Source organism: Peromyscus eremicus, chromosome 3, assembly GCF_949786415.1.
Source record: "Peromyscus eremicus chromosome 3, PerEre_H2_v1, whole genome shotgun sequence".
Taxonomy (NCBI): Eukaryota; Metazoa; Chordata; class Mammalia; order Rodentia; family Cricetidae; genus Peromyscus; species Peromyscus eremicus.
The window spans coordinates 99,950,698-99,969,505 of NC_081418.1; the positions used below are offsets into that span (position 1 = coordinate 99,950,698).

At 45.1% G+C, this 18,808-nt stretch overlaps 1 protein-coding gene across 1 annotated transcript; it reads right to left on the bottom strand.

Annotated features, from left to right (window-relative positions):
- Nucleotides 1–1,701: 1,701 nt before the first annotated feature.
- Nucleotides 1,702–16,403, bottom strand: Isy1 (ISY1 splicing factor homolog). The gene is made up of 11 exons (XM_059258145.1): nucleotides 16,165–16,403; nucleotides 14,030–14,052; nucleotides 13,450–13,501; nucleotides 12,287–12,352; nucleotides 11,576–11,618; nucleotides 9,863–9,975; nucleotides 7,658–7,775; nucleotides 4,941–5,063; nucleotides 4,177–4,298; nucleotides 2,820–2,906; nucleotides 1,702–2,467 (listed from the first exon to the last, which is right to left on the bottom strand). The coding sequence occupies exons 1-11, from the start codon at nucleotides 16,165–16,167 to the stop codon at nucleotides 2,360–2,362; spliced, it is 858 nt and encodes a 285-aa protein (XP_059114128.1). The 5' UTR covers nucleotides 16,168–16,403; the 3' UTR covers nucleotides 1,702–2,359.
- Between the last annotated feature and the right edge of the window lie 2,405 nt (nucleotides 16,404–18,808).

Sequence of the window (18,808 nt, forward strand, 5' to 3'; positions counted from 1 at the left end):
CCAAAAAAAAGGGTAGGTGGGATGGCTCAATGGGTAAGGTGCTGGCTTCTAATATAAGGTCTTGAGTTCAATCCCCAAGTCCTCACATGTAGAAGAAAACAGACTGCTAAAAGTTGTCCTCTGACCTCTGGCCTCCACACTTGCTCCATAGTGCCCTTCCCCATCTACATATACCAACAAATTTGTTTGTTTGTTTGTTTGTTTTTGTTTTTCGAGACAGGGTTTCTCTGTGTAGCTTTGAGCCTTTCCTGGAACTCACTTGGTAGCCCAGGCTGGCCTCGAACTCACAGAGATCTGCCTGGCTCTGCCTCCTGAGTGCTGGGATTAAAGGCATGTACCACCACTGCCCGGCCCCAACAAATATTTTTTAAAAGATTTATTTATCGTTTATGTTTAGTCTGTGAGCTTGCATGAGTTTATATAACCCATGTTGTGTGCAGGAGTCCAAGGAGCACAGAAGGTATCTGATCCCCCAGAACTAGAGCCACAGGTAGTTAGGAATGCCCTATGGGGGTGCTGGGAACCAAACCCACATCCTCTGCAAAAACAGCAGAGACATCTTCCCAGCCCCCCCCCCCTTTTTTCTTAAATTTTTTTTCCGAGACAGGGTTTCTCTGTGTAGTTTTGATTTTGTTGCCTGTCCTGGATCTCCCTCTGTAGACCAGGCTAGCCTCAAACTCACAGAGATCCACCTGGCTCTGCCTCCCGAGTGCTGGGATTAAAGGTGTGCACCACCACCGCCCGGTGGATTTAACATTCTTAAAGCAAGTTAGTGGTGGGTGAGCTGAGTGGATGTCACAGGGTGACACCACCTTAGCTGACAAACAGCAGATATCCCATAACCATCATCTGTGTGTGTTTCAGAGCTGCCCCGCCCCCTCCCCAGTGGGTAGAAAGACGATGGTGTCCTCTTCCTTTCTCTCCTCATTTCTTTGGCATCTATGCCTCTTTTTTGTGAACTTATTTAAATATATAGCCCATATATCATCCTATTTTCCTCGTGTGTCACCAAAGCTGATTCAGAAAATAAGTCCCCAGTCAAAACAGAAGTGGGAGAAAAAGCACTACAAAGATGACGGGACACCAACACGATACCCTGTGTCCTCTCTACAGGAGTCAGCCAGCACAGCCACAGTTGGACTCCCTCCAGCACGGCCACTACAGCAATGGGACTCGCCATCCACCACGATGTTGCCCTCACAGTATACTCTCCCCAGCCTCTGAACAGCCCACATCCTTTCCATGGGAGAAGCTTCTCCAAACCAAGGGCCCTTGTTCCCTCGGCCTGGGTTGGATCCCTGCCACTTACTATGACCCTGGCCTCCCAGATGCTCCCACTACCCTCAGAACAGGAGACCTGCGGCTCACACTGCTCAGGCTTAGAGACCTTGCAAGAGGTTCTTGTTAGGTAGCAAAGACTCAGCTCAAAGTGGTGTTCTGGAGTCAGTCACTTAGGGTCTACAATGTGTACCCACAGAGGCCAGTACATGGCCACCCTCAGCTGTGAACATAAGCTGGCTGTATGCTCATGCCAGGTGGAGCCTTGGGATCTGTACCATTCCTGGCACCACTACCCACTCTAGCCCACCACCACCACCACCACCACACACACACACACACACAGTGTTCAGTGCCTTCCATGACTTGACATCATGTCATCTCAGTCTAGGTATGCCACAGGACAAGGTCCAGGCACAGATGTTTCCTTTCTTAGTAAAATATTTAATAAAAGCAGCTTTCTCTGAAACAAGTTATAAAAGTAGGTTGCAAACTCAGAATTCCTGTCCACAAGACAGGAGAGGGTGAAGCAGGTTCTCACAGAGGGGGACCATGACAAAGTAAAGCAGTGCCCAGCACAAAGGGGTGGCTTTACTGCTGACAGTGGAGTTCCATCTCAGGGTAGACACATCATCTCAGTTTTCCAGAGAAGATATGTCTTTGAATTTGAATATGATTTGAATAAAAATCATGTATTCTTAATGTTGGTTACTAATTAATCCTTCTCTCTCCCAAAATCATAGCACAAGGCAGAATAAATTTTCAGACAGAGAGTTGATTTTACACATTCCAAAATAAAAATAAATGGATCCGTATGGTAGCAAACGCATCTGTAAAAAGTGATGGCTAGTCTTCGGTACCCTGGCGGCTTACGGGGAAGTCAGGGCCAGGGCCTTACCATCAGGTCAGCTCACACATCCAGAAAAGGAGAGAGGCGATATGCAGGATGAGAAAGTCACAGGGCCTCCCAGCACTGGCCAGCCAGGCTATAGCCCGGGGCAGCTCTGAGGATGACAGGCCCAGGGGCATCACAAGCACACCCAGCACATCTCCCAGAGTCCGAGAAGGGCTCTGGCTCATCCTAGTACCCCAAGAGCCGCTTGGCTTCTTCACTCTGGGCCTGCAGGGTCTCACTTGCATATTTCTGGAGCAGTTCCATTTTCTTCCTCCGTACAAGCGCCTCCTCGATCTGTGAACACCCACAATGAACAAGTCAGCCCTCAGCAAGGCCAGCCACCACCTCTACCACAGCCTAAGCAGGGAATACCTGCAGGGACACGGTCAAGAAGTCTGACGTTCACTAGACTTATTCTAAGACTGCAAGAACCGAGCCATTTCCCTCTGGGAACATTCAGTCAAAGCTCATGCTATCAGTTCCGTCGAGAGGGTCCTGCCCTTCATGGATCCCACACCTTTGTGTACACGATGAGCTCTACATGGTCAGGCTCAAAGGCTGCACAGTGGAATGGAAGGACAAGGACCACCCAGAAAGGTGAGCCTAGCTGGAGGAATGGCCCTCCTGGGCATAGCATCCACCCTACCTCCTGCTGCGAAGGCACCGGCACGTGAGCAATGAACTTCTGCTGACCGTCTTCCCCTGACTTCTCTTGGCTGTCTTCCTCATCAGACTGCAGACGACAACACACAACCCATGAGCAGGCCCCCAGTGACGGAAGCACTCACACTCTGTAGACAGTGTCACTCAGTTGGGCCTGGTGGCACAAACCTGTAACCCTGCACTTGGCAAGCGGAGGCAAGAGGCCTGCTCCAAGTTCCAGTCAGCCGGGGGTGCAGAGTGACCCTGTCTCCAAAATTAACAGTAAAAAAACAAAAGCACTGTGGGGCTGGAGAGTAATTTTTAAGGCCTGCTCGAACAACTTAGTGAAACCCTGTATCAAAAAAAAAGAGACCTGGGGACAGAGCTCAGTGGTAGAGGGCTTACTTCCCCGTACCATGAAAACAAGCAAACAAACAAAGCTTAAATTATTTAAAAGGAAAAAGAAATCCTTTCCATTGTTTTTACAATAAAGGAAAGGCCTATTGGGGGGAACTCCTCCTCAGCCTCATCACAGCAGCACTACACTTGTCTATGCTCCATCACTGGCCTGCCATCTGTCCCCACTCAGCACAGCATGTCTCTCCCAGCACATGCTGCTTGCTCTGCTCCTGCACGTGGCTGAGCGTGGCTCACAGAAGCCACTAACTAAACACCCAAAGAATCAAGTGAGCATTCGTTTGTCACCCAGAGAAAGCCCAGGGCATGCAGCCACCGTGCTTTATACGCTTTACTGAGCTCTCCTGCAGGTCAGCTGGACCTAGGCGGGAACTTCCGCATCCTGTAACACATTCACTAAGTCATCAAACCTGTCTCCAAACCTGCTTCTTTGCCAGTGACGTACAAGCAAGTTCTTTCAACAACATGGAGGATCTACCTCATCTCAGAACAGCAAATCAGATGTGTTCTAACTGGTCCAGGCAGCAAGGCCATGCTGGACACAATAGAAGAGTCTGGAGCCCAAAGGTTCTGCATGAGAAGTGTGGACCACAGCCCATCCTTGGTCACAAGACTCTAGAGATGCCCGTGGGCCTGTCTCCATCTGTGAAGTGGGTGTGGAAGGCTACAGAAGACTACTACAGACTACTCACTTCTGTGAGCCACAGAAGCGCTGAGGCCAGGGACTAAAGCTTATATGACCTCAACTGGGTTTATAACTGTCCCACATCATCCGAGAGAATTGATCCATTAGAAGGAAGCTAACAAGAGCTCCCTCAGCCCTTCCTGCCTAGAACCCTCCCCATGCTCCGCGCAGGGTCGTCACATGACCCAGCCTCCTCCCTGGGGTACTCTGGAGCTCAGAGAAGAGGACAATGAGCACCAGACAGAACCCACGCCAGTACCTCCTCTTCGGTGACAGCATAGATGTTGATCTCCTCTTCCTCTTCCTCCTCCTCTTCCTTTTCTCCCCTTGCCAGGCGAGCCTCTCTCTCTGCTTTCCATTTTCCCACCAGCTCAGCTCTGACTGAAGACCAAGGAGAATAAAGGGCATTGAAAAACATTTTACTAGGCTAGAAGGCCAAGATGTCCCCTCCGGAAAAGGACACCCTGATTCTGCCCAGTCTGTCCTACAATGCCTCTAGCCTTTCGTAGGTGCAAGGCAATTTTTGTAATAATGTCTCCAAATCCTCTCCAATGGCTGACTGACACACACATGCTGGGCCCCACCCTCACCATGCACTTCCAAACTCCTATGGGAACTGATATGGACACGTCTCAGGCTTGCATGGTATGCTCTGCAGGAAGGAAGCACTCACTTGTACAGACACTACCTCCCTCTCCGTCAGTAGCTGTCAGCTGTGCAAGAAGATCTGAAAGCTACTAATATGGGTACTACTAAACAAGTTCAAGAAAAGCTAGCTTAGAAGGATCTAGACTGTGACCTCCCAGAAACAGGATCAAGACCGAGGAAAGAAGGTCTGTGGCTTCACCTGCTGTTCTGAGCCTAGTGTGACCTGACTGCCTCACCTGCCACCTAGATGTCAGATACTACCAGCCCGCTGAAGACCCTTAGCAACAACAAAAGACAGCTTTTGTATCATGCACTGTTTTCAAGAGGGAGAACAGAAGCCAGGTGGCAGCTATAGTGACATGCCCGCGGACATACGTTTCTTTTCATAGTCTTGTTCCAAAGGCACGATAACTCCGTCGTCTTCATCCAGGTAACCATAGTATTCAAAGTCGATCGCCTTCATGAGCTCAGCACGTGTTTTTCTGGGAGGAGGGAGGGCTACAAGAAATGGCAGTGACTTAACTGGATTCTCATCAAGATCATCCTTGATGCACAACTTTTCTTCACACAGTGCTAGAGTCACACATGACACACGGCCATGGAAATATCACAAAGTCAGCATTTCTCTATATCAGGTACGAAATCAAGAGAGTGGAACCACCTTTCTTAAAGTTCAAGTTTTGATCCAATGAGCAGAATCTAATTAAAGAAATCTACCCTTGGCTAAGGGTATAGGCCAGTGATTAGAGCCCTTGCCACAAGGCCCCGGGTTCAATCCTCAGCATTACAAAAATAGATAAATAACAAGTAAATAAATGGAACCCACATGGTTTAAATAAACAGAGCTGGAGATTTAGATGAATGATGAACTATGCTAAGCAAGCCCAAGGTCCCCGGTTCAGTCTCTGAAGTACCTTCTAGCAACACCCTCAAACCCACAAGTCCATAATAAGGTTTTATAAGCAGAGAAATACATCACAGAACTACTCATTCAATAGTGAAAACACTAGGGATAACCCAATACTATTAATGTCAGCGTGGGGTATCCTGAAACCCTGTTTTAATGCTGTTTTACAAAGTTTTAACAGCACAGGAAATGGTATGATGTTGACTGACACAAAACAAATCAGCAGAAAAAGAAACCCTAAGAAGGGCAAAGGAGAGCATTCTGAAGAAAGCGTTCAGACGAAGGACAACTTTCTAGAGCACAACTGTATTTATCAAAGGGAAATCAAATGAAAATTGTAACCTAACATTGGTCAAATAATGAAAGTTGACCACTAAGGAAGGAGAAACGTGGGGGCTGAAGAGATGGCTCAGTGGTTAAGGTACTGCTCTTCCAGAGGACCTAGGTTTGGTTCCTAGCATCCACATGATGGCCCACAACCATTTACAACCTCACATCCAGGGGGATCGAACATGCTCTTCTGCACTCTGAGGGACACTGCATGTGCACAGACACATGCAGGCAAAAACACCCATACACATAAAATAGAATCTCAAAAAAAATTTTAAGAAAAAATGCAAATGTGTGAACATTTTCATTGGTAATTAAATTATCAACTTCATTAATCACAGAAATAAACAGGAAATAGTGGGAGAGTACATAACAAGTTTCAGGCTGGCTTCTGCTACACACTAAGACCCTGTCTCAAAACAAAACAGGGAGATGACTCAGCAGCTCAAAGTGCTTGCTAGTGCATCAGGATGGGAAACAGAAAGAGAAGCCTGAGGACCAGCTAGCCTAGAGTACACAGCAATGAGGATGGCAGGAGAGAACCAACTCCCACATGTACACGAGCACACATGTGCTTCACCTACACACACAGAAACACACACATCATTTTTTAAAATCACAAAACCAGCACTTGAGAGGCAAAGGTAGGTGGATCTCTGAGTTCAAGGTAAGTCTGGTTTACAGAGTGAGCTCCATGACATCTAGGGTTACACAGAGAAACCCTTTCTCAAAATAAATAAATAAATCTTCTAACTATGAAAACTGGAAAGAAAAAGTTGGTAATGGCCACTTCATCTGCCACTTGAGTTCCTGTCCTGTGAAGGGGTGGGCATCACACCGGCTGAAGGGGAAAAAAGCACCGCCTCCTTCTGACCACAGGGACTAGTTTTCAAGTGCAATCATGTGAAGAAAGTACAGTCAACTGGGATTGATTAATCTTTCACCTAATATGGATAAAATAAGCCTTGACAGCGGCCTTGAAGGAAACCTGAAGATACTGGTTCCCAGTCATCTCTGCTGGGGGCCTGCGTTGGGTCAGCCAGGGGACTTCAAACTCTCTCTTTAATTATACTGGAGAAGAGTGACTTATGCACACCACTCATGAGGCAGGCTACCATTTGAGCTTTGAGCTCACAAGTTGAAGACATGCCTGGGTAACACTGAAAGGCCCTACGTCAACAACAAAACCTACAACTGAAACAAAAATCTGTGCTGAGGGCTGAATAAGTAAATCATTGGTAGAGTGCTTGCCTAGCTTGTATAAGTCTAGGGTTCAATTCTTAACACGGTACATAGGGCAGTGAGGTGGCCTAGTGGGTGAAGGGACTTACCAAGAGGCCCGACGACACACGTGGTGGAGGCAGAGGACTGTGGTTGTCCTCTGATAACCACACAAATGTTACGACACACATGGACCCCTCACACACACAGGTACATCAGTAAATAAACCTTAATTACAATAAAGAAGGATGAAAAGTAAATGCAAGCAACAACAACAAAACCCAACGTGGTGACACAGGTCTGTAATCCCAGAACTCTGAAGGTTGAGGCTGAAGTTAAATGGCCAGTTTGAGGCCAGGCAGAACAAAGCCATTAAAAAAAAAAAAAAGAAAAAAGAAAAAAACAGCTTAGGTGTCCACAATCCTAACAGGTGGAGGCAGGAAGATCAGGAGTTCAAAGCCTGGGCTACATGAGACCATGTTCCAAAAATATAACATAAAATTAAGAATAAAATCTTAAAGCTATTTTTAAAATCTGGATACAATAATTCCTACACTGCATTGCATATGGCATACTTCTCTTACTCACTAGCAATAATTAAAGGCCAATGCTTTCTCAAACATGAGCTACTTACGTTCTTTCTCAAACAGCTCTCTGACACCAGGCAAATCTTTGGCTGCCCCAAAGTACTTGTAACCACGGTTTCCAGGAACTTCTTTACCTTCATGATCCAGCATCTTAGGGCCAACTTTCTTGTTGGGAAAGAAAAAGGAAAATGGATCTGATACATAAACCTACTTTCCTATGTTTACAAATACATTTTGAGACAATAATGTCATACATTGAAAACACTCCATACAGAAAAAAAATTGTGGATTTTTTTAAACCCCTTAAAAATTAATCTAGGGCTGGAGACATGGATCAGGAGTAGAGTGCTTGTCTATCATGTCATGCCAATAGCCTTGGTTCAATCCCCAGCACCACAAAAAAATAGGTTTTAAAAAAAAGGCCTGTCATGGTAGCATACACCTCTAATTTCAGCACTGAGAGGGCTAAGGAAGGAGGTCTGATACCTGAGTTCAATTCCCCAGGACCCAGAGGGTAGAAGTGAAAAAGTGACTTCTACAAGTTGTCCTCAGACCACCAAATGTGCATTGTGACACACACACACACACACACAAATACATAATAAGTAAATGTCATTAAGAAAAATTAAGCCGGGCAGTGGTGGCGCACGCCTTTAATCCCAGCACTCGGGAGGCAGAGCCAGGCGGATCTCTGTGAGTTCGAGGCCAGCCTGGACTGCCAAGTGAGTTCCAGGAAAGGCACAAAGCTACACAGAGAAACCCTGTCTCGGAAAAAAAAAAAAAAAAAAAAAAAAAAGAAAAATTAAAAACCAAAAGGAAAAAATCAACATGGATGAGGATGTAGCTCAGCACAATGCTAGGTGTGGTGATGCATGCCTATAATCCCAGCACCTAAGAGCCTGAGACAGGAAGATTGCCACAAATCCAAGGTTAGGTTAGACTATATAAGGCCTGAGCTACAGAGTGAGACTTAGTCTCAAGAAAACAAAAAAAAACCCGAAAAACAGTCAAAAAAGGAAAAAACATACCAAGGGGCCTAGCTCAATCAGTAGAGGCCTAGCCAAGCCTGTCAATCCCCAGCACCACATAAAACCAGGTATAGTGAGCTGGGCAGCAGTGGCACATGCCTTTAATCCCAGCACTTGGGAGGCAGAGCCAGGTGGTCTCTGTGAGTTCGAGGCCAGCCTGGTCTACAGAGTGAGATCCAGGACAGGCACCAAAACTACAGAGAAACCCTGTCTGGAAAACAAAACAAAACAACAACAACAAAAAGAACAGGTATAGTGGAACATGCCAGAAACCCCAGCACTCATGAGCTCCAGGCAGGAAGGAGCAGATACCCTGTCTCAAAAGAAAAACAAACAAAAATAATAATATCAAAATAAGACAGAATGGAAAATGCCAAAGTACATCACAGATTTTTCTCAGTGTGCTTTTGTGTGCACCAGATTTCAGTAAAAAGTGTGTATGCTGGGCTAAAGAAATGGCTCAGATCTTAGAAACACATACTGCTCTTGCAGAAGATCTGAGTTTGATCCCCAGAACCCACATTGGCAGCTCAAAATTGCCTGTAACTCCAACTCCAGGGAGCTCAGACTCCTTCTCTGACCTCCATGGGCACCAACACTCATGTCTTTCTCTCTCTCCCTCTCTCCCTCTTTCTCTCTCTCTCTCTCTCTCTCTCTCACACACACACACACACACACACACACACACACACACTACACATCACACACATACAAAATCTAAATTTAAAATAAAATGTGTGCCAGGATTGGTGGTGCAAGACTTTGATCCCAGCAAAAGCAGATGGATATCTATGAGTTCAAGGCCAGCCTTATCTACACAGTAAGTTCCAATATAGCCAGAGCTACATAATAGAGACCTTGCCTCAAAAAAATAAAGTCTGGGTGCGTATGTCTTACTATAATCATGATATTATGGGGGAAAAACCCACAACAGACAGGAATGTCTCTGGGGAGCTCAAAATAGAATGTGAGGTGGCCATGGGCATTGTAAACAGGTGCCTTGCCTAGGCCAAGGCCTGAGCCATGCAGCAGGTCAGGATTATGCCACCATCCTTTTCACAGGTATTCTGCCCACATGTAACAGCTGCTTCTCAACCCTCCGTCACTGTCAGCTGACTCCTCTTGGATAGTCATGGTCTGAACCCACAGGCAATGCACGGCTAGACACACCCTGCAACCCCCTCAGCAGTCTGTCTCAGGCACCACTGGAGCTATACTACTTACTCCATAGTCAGGGCCGCCCAGCTCCTTGATGCGGACCTCCCAGTGTCCTTTCTCCCTCAGCAGCTTGTTAATCTCATCATTCAGGTCTCGAATTCGGAATTCCCCTAAACCAGCTAGAAAACAACACAGTGAGTATCATTTCTTCAAGATGCCATGCCCTAAAACAACGAATGTCAGTAATTCCAATACATGTACTCAGTGTCATAGCTTTACAATGGATAGCAACACTGCAATGGTCTACTCCATACAACTGCTCATTTAAATTGATAAGAAAAGGCCTGGTGGTGCACACCTTTGATCCCAGCATTCCGGAGGCAGAGGCAGCCAGATCTCAGTGAATTCGAGGCCAGCCTGTAACTCCAGCTGCAAGGGATCTGATGTGCTCTTCTGGTCTCGCTGGGCACCCACATCCACATTCACATACACACACATGCATACACATAATTGAAAATAAAACAAATCTTTAAAAAAAAAAAAAAAAAGAGATCAGCTGGACTGGTCATGCACACTTTTAATTCCAGCACTCGGGAGGCAGAGGCAGGTGGATCTCTGGGAGTTGGAGGCCAGCCTGGTCTACAAAGAGAGTTTCAGAACATCCAGGGCTGTTACACAGAGAACTCTGTCTAGAAAAACCAAAAGGAAAAAAAAAAGGTGTATCAGTAGGGCATAGCCATCACACTATTCTGGAGGCTGAGGAAAGAGGAACAAAAAAGTTCAAGGGTTGCCTGGACTAGAGTTCAAAGGTCAGCCTAAACAACTTAACAAGACCTTGTCTCAAAAAAACTATAACTAATAATAATACCAAGTACAGCAAATATGCAACCACATTTTACAAACTTCCATTCCTATACTCTAGCCTCTTAAGCAAGAAAAAGACCCACGACTCCCATTTTCAGGATGTGCAACCCTACAGTCAGAAAGACCCTCAAAGCAGCCAGTCTTCCCAAAGCAAAGCTGATGCTGCTTTAGTGTCTTTTAATGCTGTTTTAGGATCTTCTAGTGTGTTTTAGGATCTTCTAATGTGTTTTAGGATCTTCTAGTGTGTTTTAGGATCTTCTAATGTGTTTTAGGATCTTCTAATGTGTTTTAGGATCTTCTTGCTGACATTTTGAAAATCTAAGTAGAAGCTGGATATGGTTGAGTGGGTACAGAGGTGGGAGGATCTGGAAGGACTTGGGGGAGGGGGAGAATATGATCAAAATATTTTTAAATTTAAGAAATGTTTTAAATAAAAAATATAATAAAAGTTAAGCAGACGTCAGGCAGTGGTGGCACACACCTTTAATCCCAACACTCAGGAGGCAGAGGCAGGTGGATCTCTGAGTTGGAGGCCAGCCTGGTCTACAGAGCAAGTTCCAGGACAGCCAGGGCTACACTGAGAAACCCTGTCTCGAAAAGGAAAATAAAAAAGTTAAGTGGAATGTTGTTAGGTGCTTTACTCTATAAATGTCATCTAGGTCAAACTGACTGACAGAATTTTTTTTATGCTTGCTTTGTTTTGGCCTCCTGTGTGCTGTGTAGCTATGAGAATACCTTCAGCTCCAGCCTTACATTGGGATTGCAGGCCTGTACTATGCTTGGGCCAATGTTCACATCTTCAATGGCCTTGCTAAGTCCCTATGTACTTGTCTTACTGCTCATTAGGGAAGGAGGGCTGAGGTCCCCACATCTAACTGTGTATTCTAGAACACTTTACAGGGTTAGCCAGCTTACCATTCTGAATCTGAGCAACTTTTTTTGAGATCTCTCCAATGATCTGTAGGGAAATAAATAGTAACAGGTACATTTTCATGATTTTTTAACATATCTGAAAGCACAGGAAAACTGTAATTCACAACTGACAAAAATACTATTGGCGGGGCTGGAAAGATGGCTTAGTGGTTAAGAGCACTGACTGCTCTTCCAGAGGACCCTGGTTCAATTCCCAGCACCTACATGGCAACTCCCAACTGTCTGTAACTCCAGTTCCTGAGACCCAACACCCATGGCAAAACACCAATGTACATGAAATAAAAATAAATCAATCTAAAAAAAAAAAATACTATAGGTGTGGTAGAACACACCTTTAATCCCACAACTGGGGAGACAGAAGCAGGCAGATCTTTGTATTTTCAAGGCCAATTTGGCCTACACAGGCCAGTCAGGACTACAAAGCAAGACCATATCTCAAAAACAGAAACAGTGATGGGCAGTGGTAATGCACAGCTTAATCCCAACACCCGGGAGGCGGAGGCAGAAGCAGAGATCTCTGTGAGTTAGAGAACAGCCTGGTATATATAGGGACAGCCAGGAACACAAGGGGAGACCCAGTCTCAAAAAAAATTTAAAAAAATTTTTTTTTGTTCTGGTTAATAATCACTGAGATAAAGAGAAGCCAACAAAAGCATGTTACTTCTACTGAGATCAGGTTTCCCCAGAACATACCTGTCGTCTCCATTTCTCGGCTTTAGGCAACTCAGTACATTCAGAAGCAAGAAAGGGTCTTCGTTCCTAAGGAGAAGGAGAGTAACACATGTCGCCACTAGGCTCTGTACACACTTCAGTAACATCCACCACCGATTCAGGCTTAAAACCTGAACTGGTTAGTGCTCTAAATATACTTGAAGTCACAGTGCTAGAGGATACTCAACTCCTAACCCTTTCCCTACAATCTCTTAAGAAACACAATTACGGGGGCTGGAGAGATGGCTCAGAGGTTAAGAGCACTGACTGCTCTTCCAGAGGTCCTGAGTTCAATTCCCAGCAACCACATGGTGGCTTACAACCATCTATAATGAGATCTGGTGCCCTCTTCTGGCCTGCAGGCATACATGCAGGCAGAACACTGTATACATAATAAATAAATTTAAAAAAAAAAAAAAAAAAAAAAAAAAAAAAAAAGAAACACAATTACTCGCCGGGCAGTGGTGGCGCACGCCTTTAATCCCAGCACTCGGGAGGCAGAGCCAGGCGGATCTCTGTGAGTTCGAGGCCAGCCTGGTCTCCAAAGCGAGTTCCAGGAAAGGCGCAAAGCTACACAGAGAAACCCTGTCTCGAAAAACCAAAAAAAAAAAAAAAAAAAAAAAAAAAAACCACAATTACTCAAGGAACTGTGTCTAGTTCAAATAAATTCATCCAAGTATGTAATCTCTCCAGGCCCACCCTCTACCTTCTTATAGTCAATATTAGAGCTAGAATAATAGGAGAACCCAGACATCACTTTAGATTTAAAAAAAAAAAAAATATGGGGCTAGAGAGATGGCTCAGCAATTAAGGGTAATGACTATTCTTCCAGGGTACCTGGGCTCAATTCCCAGCACCCACATGGCAGCTCACAACTGTCTGTAACTCCAAGATCTGACACCCTCATACAGACACACATGCAGGCAAAACACCAATGCACATAAAATAAAAATAAATAAGTTTAAAAAAATAGAAAAAGCAGAAGCCAGATAATCACACTGCCCCAACAGAAGAGAGGAACACCAGAATTTCAAGAGTACAAACTCTTCAACAAGTACAGCAGGAACAGATGGAGTTTGAAGCCTGCCCAAGAAATTTCAGTGTATTTCCGCTTGACATTTCCCAGAGGATGAGATTTCACTCACCTTGACTTTTCCCTCTTCCAGCTGAGCCTGACGAAATCTTGCCAGGGCAGTCCTACCAGGGAAACAAAAAAAAAACACATTAGATTTCTTATCATTCAAGTTCCTGGATGGGGCAGGTCTGTTCATGACCACATCTAAAGTCATTAGTGTGAACAGTAATAAAGAAACCAGAGTAGTTAAGGATTTTCATGTTCCAAGGGATAGGCCTCCAACACCATTTATGTTTCTGTACCCTCAGGTATCTACTTTAACTATATTGCATATATAGACGGTGGGGAAACTCTTTATCAGACTACTGTGATAAGCAATATACAGAAATGTTCAAAGATTAACATCATGGATGCCCTTGCAGTCATTCCCAGCCTATCCACAGGTGGAAAAATGTTCATCCAGGATAAGTTCTGGAAGAACCAGAAAACATTAAGGGGAAAAACAAACACAAGCAAACGCAGAAATGTTATTTTAGCACATGGAAAGAAGAAACCACTTCCAGAAAGACTCCTACCAAAGGGATCACATACAAGTTCTGTGCTTCTAATTAAATCTCAGAATTTTCAGCCCCAAGGAAGTTGATACTCACATAGCCTTTTCTGCATTTCGGGCCTAGATGGAGACAAAGGAAGAAAACACTAAGTTTAGAATATTTGTTTTTCTTCTTGTGGTTGACTTGAAATGATTTTAAATGGTTAAAAAAATTATTTATTTTTTTAAATTCGTCTGTGTGTATGTCTGCTTGTCTGTAAATGCGCCATGTGTGTACGGTGGCCACAGGATAGAAATGAACATCAGTTCCGTGGAACTAGAGACTAGAGGATAGGCAATTGTCAGCCACCTGATATGGATGCTGGGAACCAAACCTGGGTCCTCTGCACCAACAGTAAGCGCTTTTAACCACTAAGCCAACTCCTCAGCCCCTAGAATACCTTTTATCATTTCTATTGTTTTCTATTTGTGTTACTTTTTACATTATTTGCTTTTTATAATCATGCACATATGTAGAATGTACTGTGATCATATCCATTAACCTCTCTGATCCCTCTCCCACTCCTCCTAGGATCTCACGTGCACCACCGTGCACAGCCCCGACCCCAAAACAGCAGAGCTGGCCGTTCCCTGCCAGTGGAACTCAGAAGCACCAAGACTGGCTTTTGCAAAGCAATTTTTATGCAAGTGCTGTCACATCAGTGTTAGGTCAATGATCCCTAAACCACAGGGTCAGGAAGACAATACATCTTTTCCAGTTGGGCTGTAAACTACTTGCTAAATTTGGGACTTGGATTTTGCTCCCAGCTCTTCCTCTCAGTATCACTGAGACATGGTCACACAAAAACCTAAGTTTCCCTTTACACTGAATATCGTAGCTCTTATCTTATAATGTTGTGATGACTTATTCAGATAAATGCATGAAGATAATCTGATAGTTTACAGAGTCAGCACCATGAGCTTATTTAACCTGCCCTTCAAATTCTCCCTTCCAATCACCTCTGGAAGAAACTCCGCAGGTGGATGGTGGATAAACGAACATGACGTCAGTGTAGGACACACCCTTCTTCAGAAACAGCTGCTTTCCAGGCCACCGTTTCGCTTGTTAGGATTCTCTACTAACAGTACATAGTGGTTTTCAAAACATCCTCTGTAACCATTCCACGGCATCATATGCTTCTTAAATTTTTGTGTATGTTTTTATGTAATAGAATTATGTACCTGTTTGTACCTATATATGTATACAATATCATCCCCAAAAAAAAGTGTAATAGTGGCTTTTTTTTTCTATTTGGTATTGTAAAGCACCCCAGACTGGCAAGAAGGCCTATATATTTGAATAAATGCCCATACTTTGTATATAGATTTACATGGTTATGTATATACTTACACCTGTTTCATAAACATACTTGGGTATGTGTATATGTGTAAATATCTACTCATGTGGATAAGACTACACAGATCTCAGCACTAGACCTCAGAGATATCAACAAAACTCAGAAGCATGAAAGCAACTCTGTATGCTTTTAGGGGGACTTTTACTATATATAGATACAGATAGATATATAGATTTTTTTGTATATGAATGTTTTGCCTATATATATGTATGTGCACCACGTGAGTGCCTTGTGCACACTAACTTCAGAAGTGGGTATTGGATTCCCTAAAACTGGAGTTACTGATGATTGTGAGCCACCATGTGGGTGCTGGGAACTTACGAGAAGTGGTTCTTAACCACTGGGCCATCTCTCCAGCCTCCATGGGGCCAACACTTTGAAAATACTACAGTAACCACGCCTCTTTTTACCAACACTATGTGTGATTTCATATTTACATATTAAACACTTCTTGAGCGAATGAAACCGAGAATCACAACCTCTCAACACTTCAGCCCATGCTAGTCATTCATTCACGGTGATGGCACACCCGTCTAGAGAATGCCAGGCATTAAGTAAGCAACAGTGTGAAGACCCTTCCCCTGAGAGGTTCCTATCTGTGAAGACTGAGAACATCTGGGCGGGTCCTCCGCCCATTCAGTCCTATCGATAATGAGCATCATCCGAAATGAACCACCGAGATGTAATTCAGCTCCCCAACTCAGTTTTCTCCTGCAATTTCTAACACCTACGCCAAGAGGGAAAGTAACCCCGAACTAGGCCAGGGACCCCGAGGCCGCACACTGGCTCGGGCCTCCCGTGGCCGCGTGCCCGTTCCCCTCTCCCCCGCACTCACCATGGTGCCGGCGAGGGCGCCGGGGCGCCGCGCTGCTGCACAGCTTGCCTTGACGTCCGGGACCAGGCGGGCGGCGCGGGAACGGAAAACTCTTAATAGCTGACAAACTGCTCCTTCTGTCGGAAGAATAAATGGAGAGGACCGGAAGTTAAGGACCGGAAGTGCATTAGGGAACGGGGGAGGGGCGAGAGACGCAGCTGCGCTTCTGTGGGCGGCTTTCCGCCGGCGTCTGTGCAGTGCGTCGTCTCGCGCAGCGTGGCCAGGACTAGGCTTGCGCCGCGGGAATGAGTCTGTCAACGTGTGATTTTGTTCTCGTGGCAACAGCGGTCAGAGATTCGCCTGTCTTTGTCCTTCCTGATCCTTCTATGGCAGCAGATGACCGTTTTGAAAATGACTCCACTACCTCTCTGAACGCACTGAGTGTTCACAGCCACGCTGGGCCCTGCAGGGAGTACTGTCGCCTGCGTGGACCCGGGTCCCTGACACACCTTCAGGAGCCAGTGCTGGCTTGGGAGCCAGAGGAGCAAATCTGCCTTCCCGGGAGGCTTTTTCACCACTGCCTGTCATTTACTTGGAACTGAACAGTGCCTGAGACCATGGTGCTCCTCCTCCCTCCTCCTTTTAGGAAACATGTATATCATTATACTTTACTAAAGGTGATTGTTCTCAAGAAACTGACAGGATGAATGTGATCGTGAAAGAAACGTGTGAACCAATGAATCAGAGCTTTCTCCACACATTCCCGAAGACAGAGACCACCCTTTTAAAATTCAAACTTATGGCTAGGCTTGCGGGCCCACGCCTTTAATTCCAGCATTCAGGTGGCAATAAAGGCCAGTTTTTATGTGTTGGAGGACAGCCTGGCCTATAGAGAGAGTTCCAGGCGAACCAGGGGTGCATAGTGAGACCCTTCCCCAAAAACTAAAGAAAAGAGCCGGGCACCTTTGATCCCAGCACTCAGAAGGCAGAGGCAGAAGTATCTTTTGAGTTCAAGGCCCGTCCACAAAGTGAGTTCCAGGACAGCCAGGGCTACACAGAGAAACTCTGGCTTAGGTGGGGGTGTGGAGGAGTAATGAGAAGAAAATCAGATACGGAGGTAAGGAGCAGATGGGGGTTAGAGACTACATGAGACACTTACCAGAGACATGGGCGTTAGAAATGGTGGTGGGCTCTCCTACTGAGTCAGCCTTAAGGACAGCACCCTTGTCACAGGCCAGGCAAGAATGTTACAGATCACCATGCATATAAGGCCAAATTTAGAGACCTTTATTAGCAGGCAGCTGAGGGCAGGATCTTGTCCCAAAGCACTCCCTGCACCAAAGCTCAGGGATACAGGATTTATGAAGGTGAAAACCTCAATGGCATCACAGTCAGGTGTAGTTCGGGGGAACCTGGTAGCATTTGTTTTGGCTATCCATTCAGCAGTCATTTTGGTTATGCATCTGGGCCATGGTCAGCCCACTCTATTAGCTTTCCCTGCTCCTGTGCATTCTACCATTAGACTCAACCATTGCTAAGTACAAAGAATCTCAACAAAAGTGGTGCACTAGGAGGAGTTCAGGATCAAACAGGATCTTCCCACTTCTTGCAACTATGTGTGGGTGTATGACCAAATGATGGCCAGTGGTGTTTTGGGCCAGGAGCCCCAAGGTTTTTTTTGCCTTAACCCTTAATTTATGCATTATCAAAGCACCATGACATTTTACATTCAGAGATTTGTGGAGTTTGGCCTTTCCAACTTTCCATAAGTTTGAAGGGGGGGTGGGGAACTATGGAAATGGATGTAGTTGGCATTTTCCTTTGGGCTGTCAACCAGCTCCCAAATAAAGACACAGAGACTTATTTTGAATGTTCGGCCTTAGCTTAGGCTTGTTCCAGTTGCTTTTTAATTTAATTTTAACCTGTTTCTTATTCATTTTGCCTCGGGGCTTTTTACCTTTCTTTCATTCTGTATGCCCTACGTTCCTGCTTCCTCTGTGTCTGTCTGCCTGCCCCCTGGCATCTCCCTTTTTTTCTCCCCTAAGCCTAAATTCCTCCTCCTACTTACTCTCTCTCCCCAGAAGTTCTGCCTATACTTCCTCCCTTGGCCATTCAGTTTTTTATTAGACCAATCAGATGCCTTAGGCAGGCAAGGTAAGACAGCAATTCATCTTCACATAGTTAAACAAATGCAGCACATCTTTACACAGTTAAACAAATGCAACACATCTTTACACAGTTAAACAAATGCAGCACATCTTTACATAGTTAAACAAATATTCCACAAATAGAGTCAAAGAGGTGTGCATCACTTCAATTCCCATGGAATGAATGAATACTAGGTTAAATTGCTAAAACCACATATTTAAAAAAGAAAATCTTGACCTTTACCCTTTTCTGAGAGGTGAACTTAGTTAGGAACAGCCAACTTGGACTGAGAAATGAGCAGTCCAAAGTCCATTGCCTGGCCTAGAGCCTAATTCTTTGTAAAATTAGAAATGTCCTGAAGCCATTGCATTTGAAATGTTTTAGCCATTATGTTAAATATTTTATTCCAAACACGAATGGTCAGTCTTCACACACAGACTTGAGAGAAACAGAGGGACGGGGCAGTGCCTCCTTATGATGTTCTGCTGGCCTGGACCTCCATATGCAGATCAGGTTA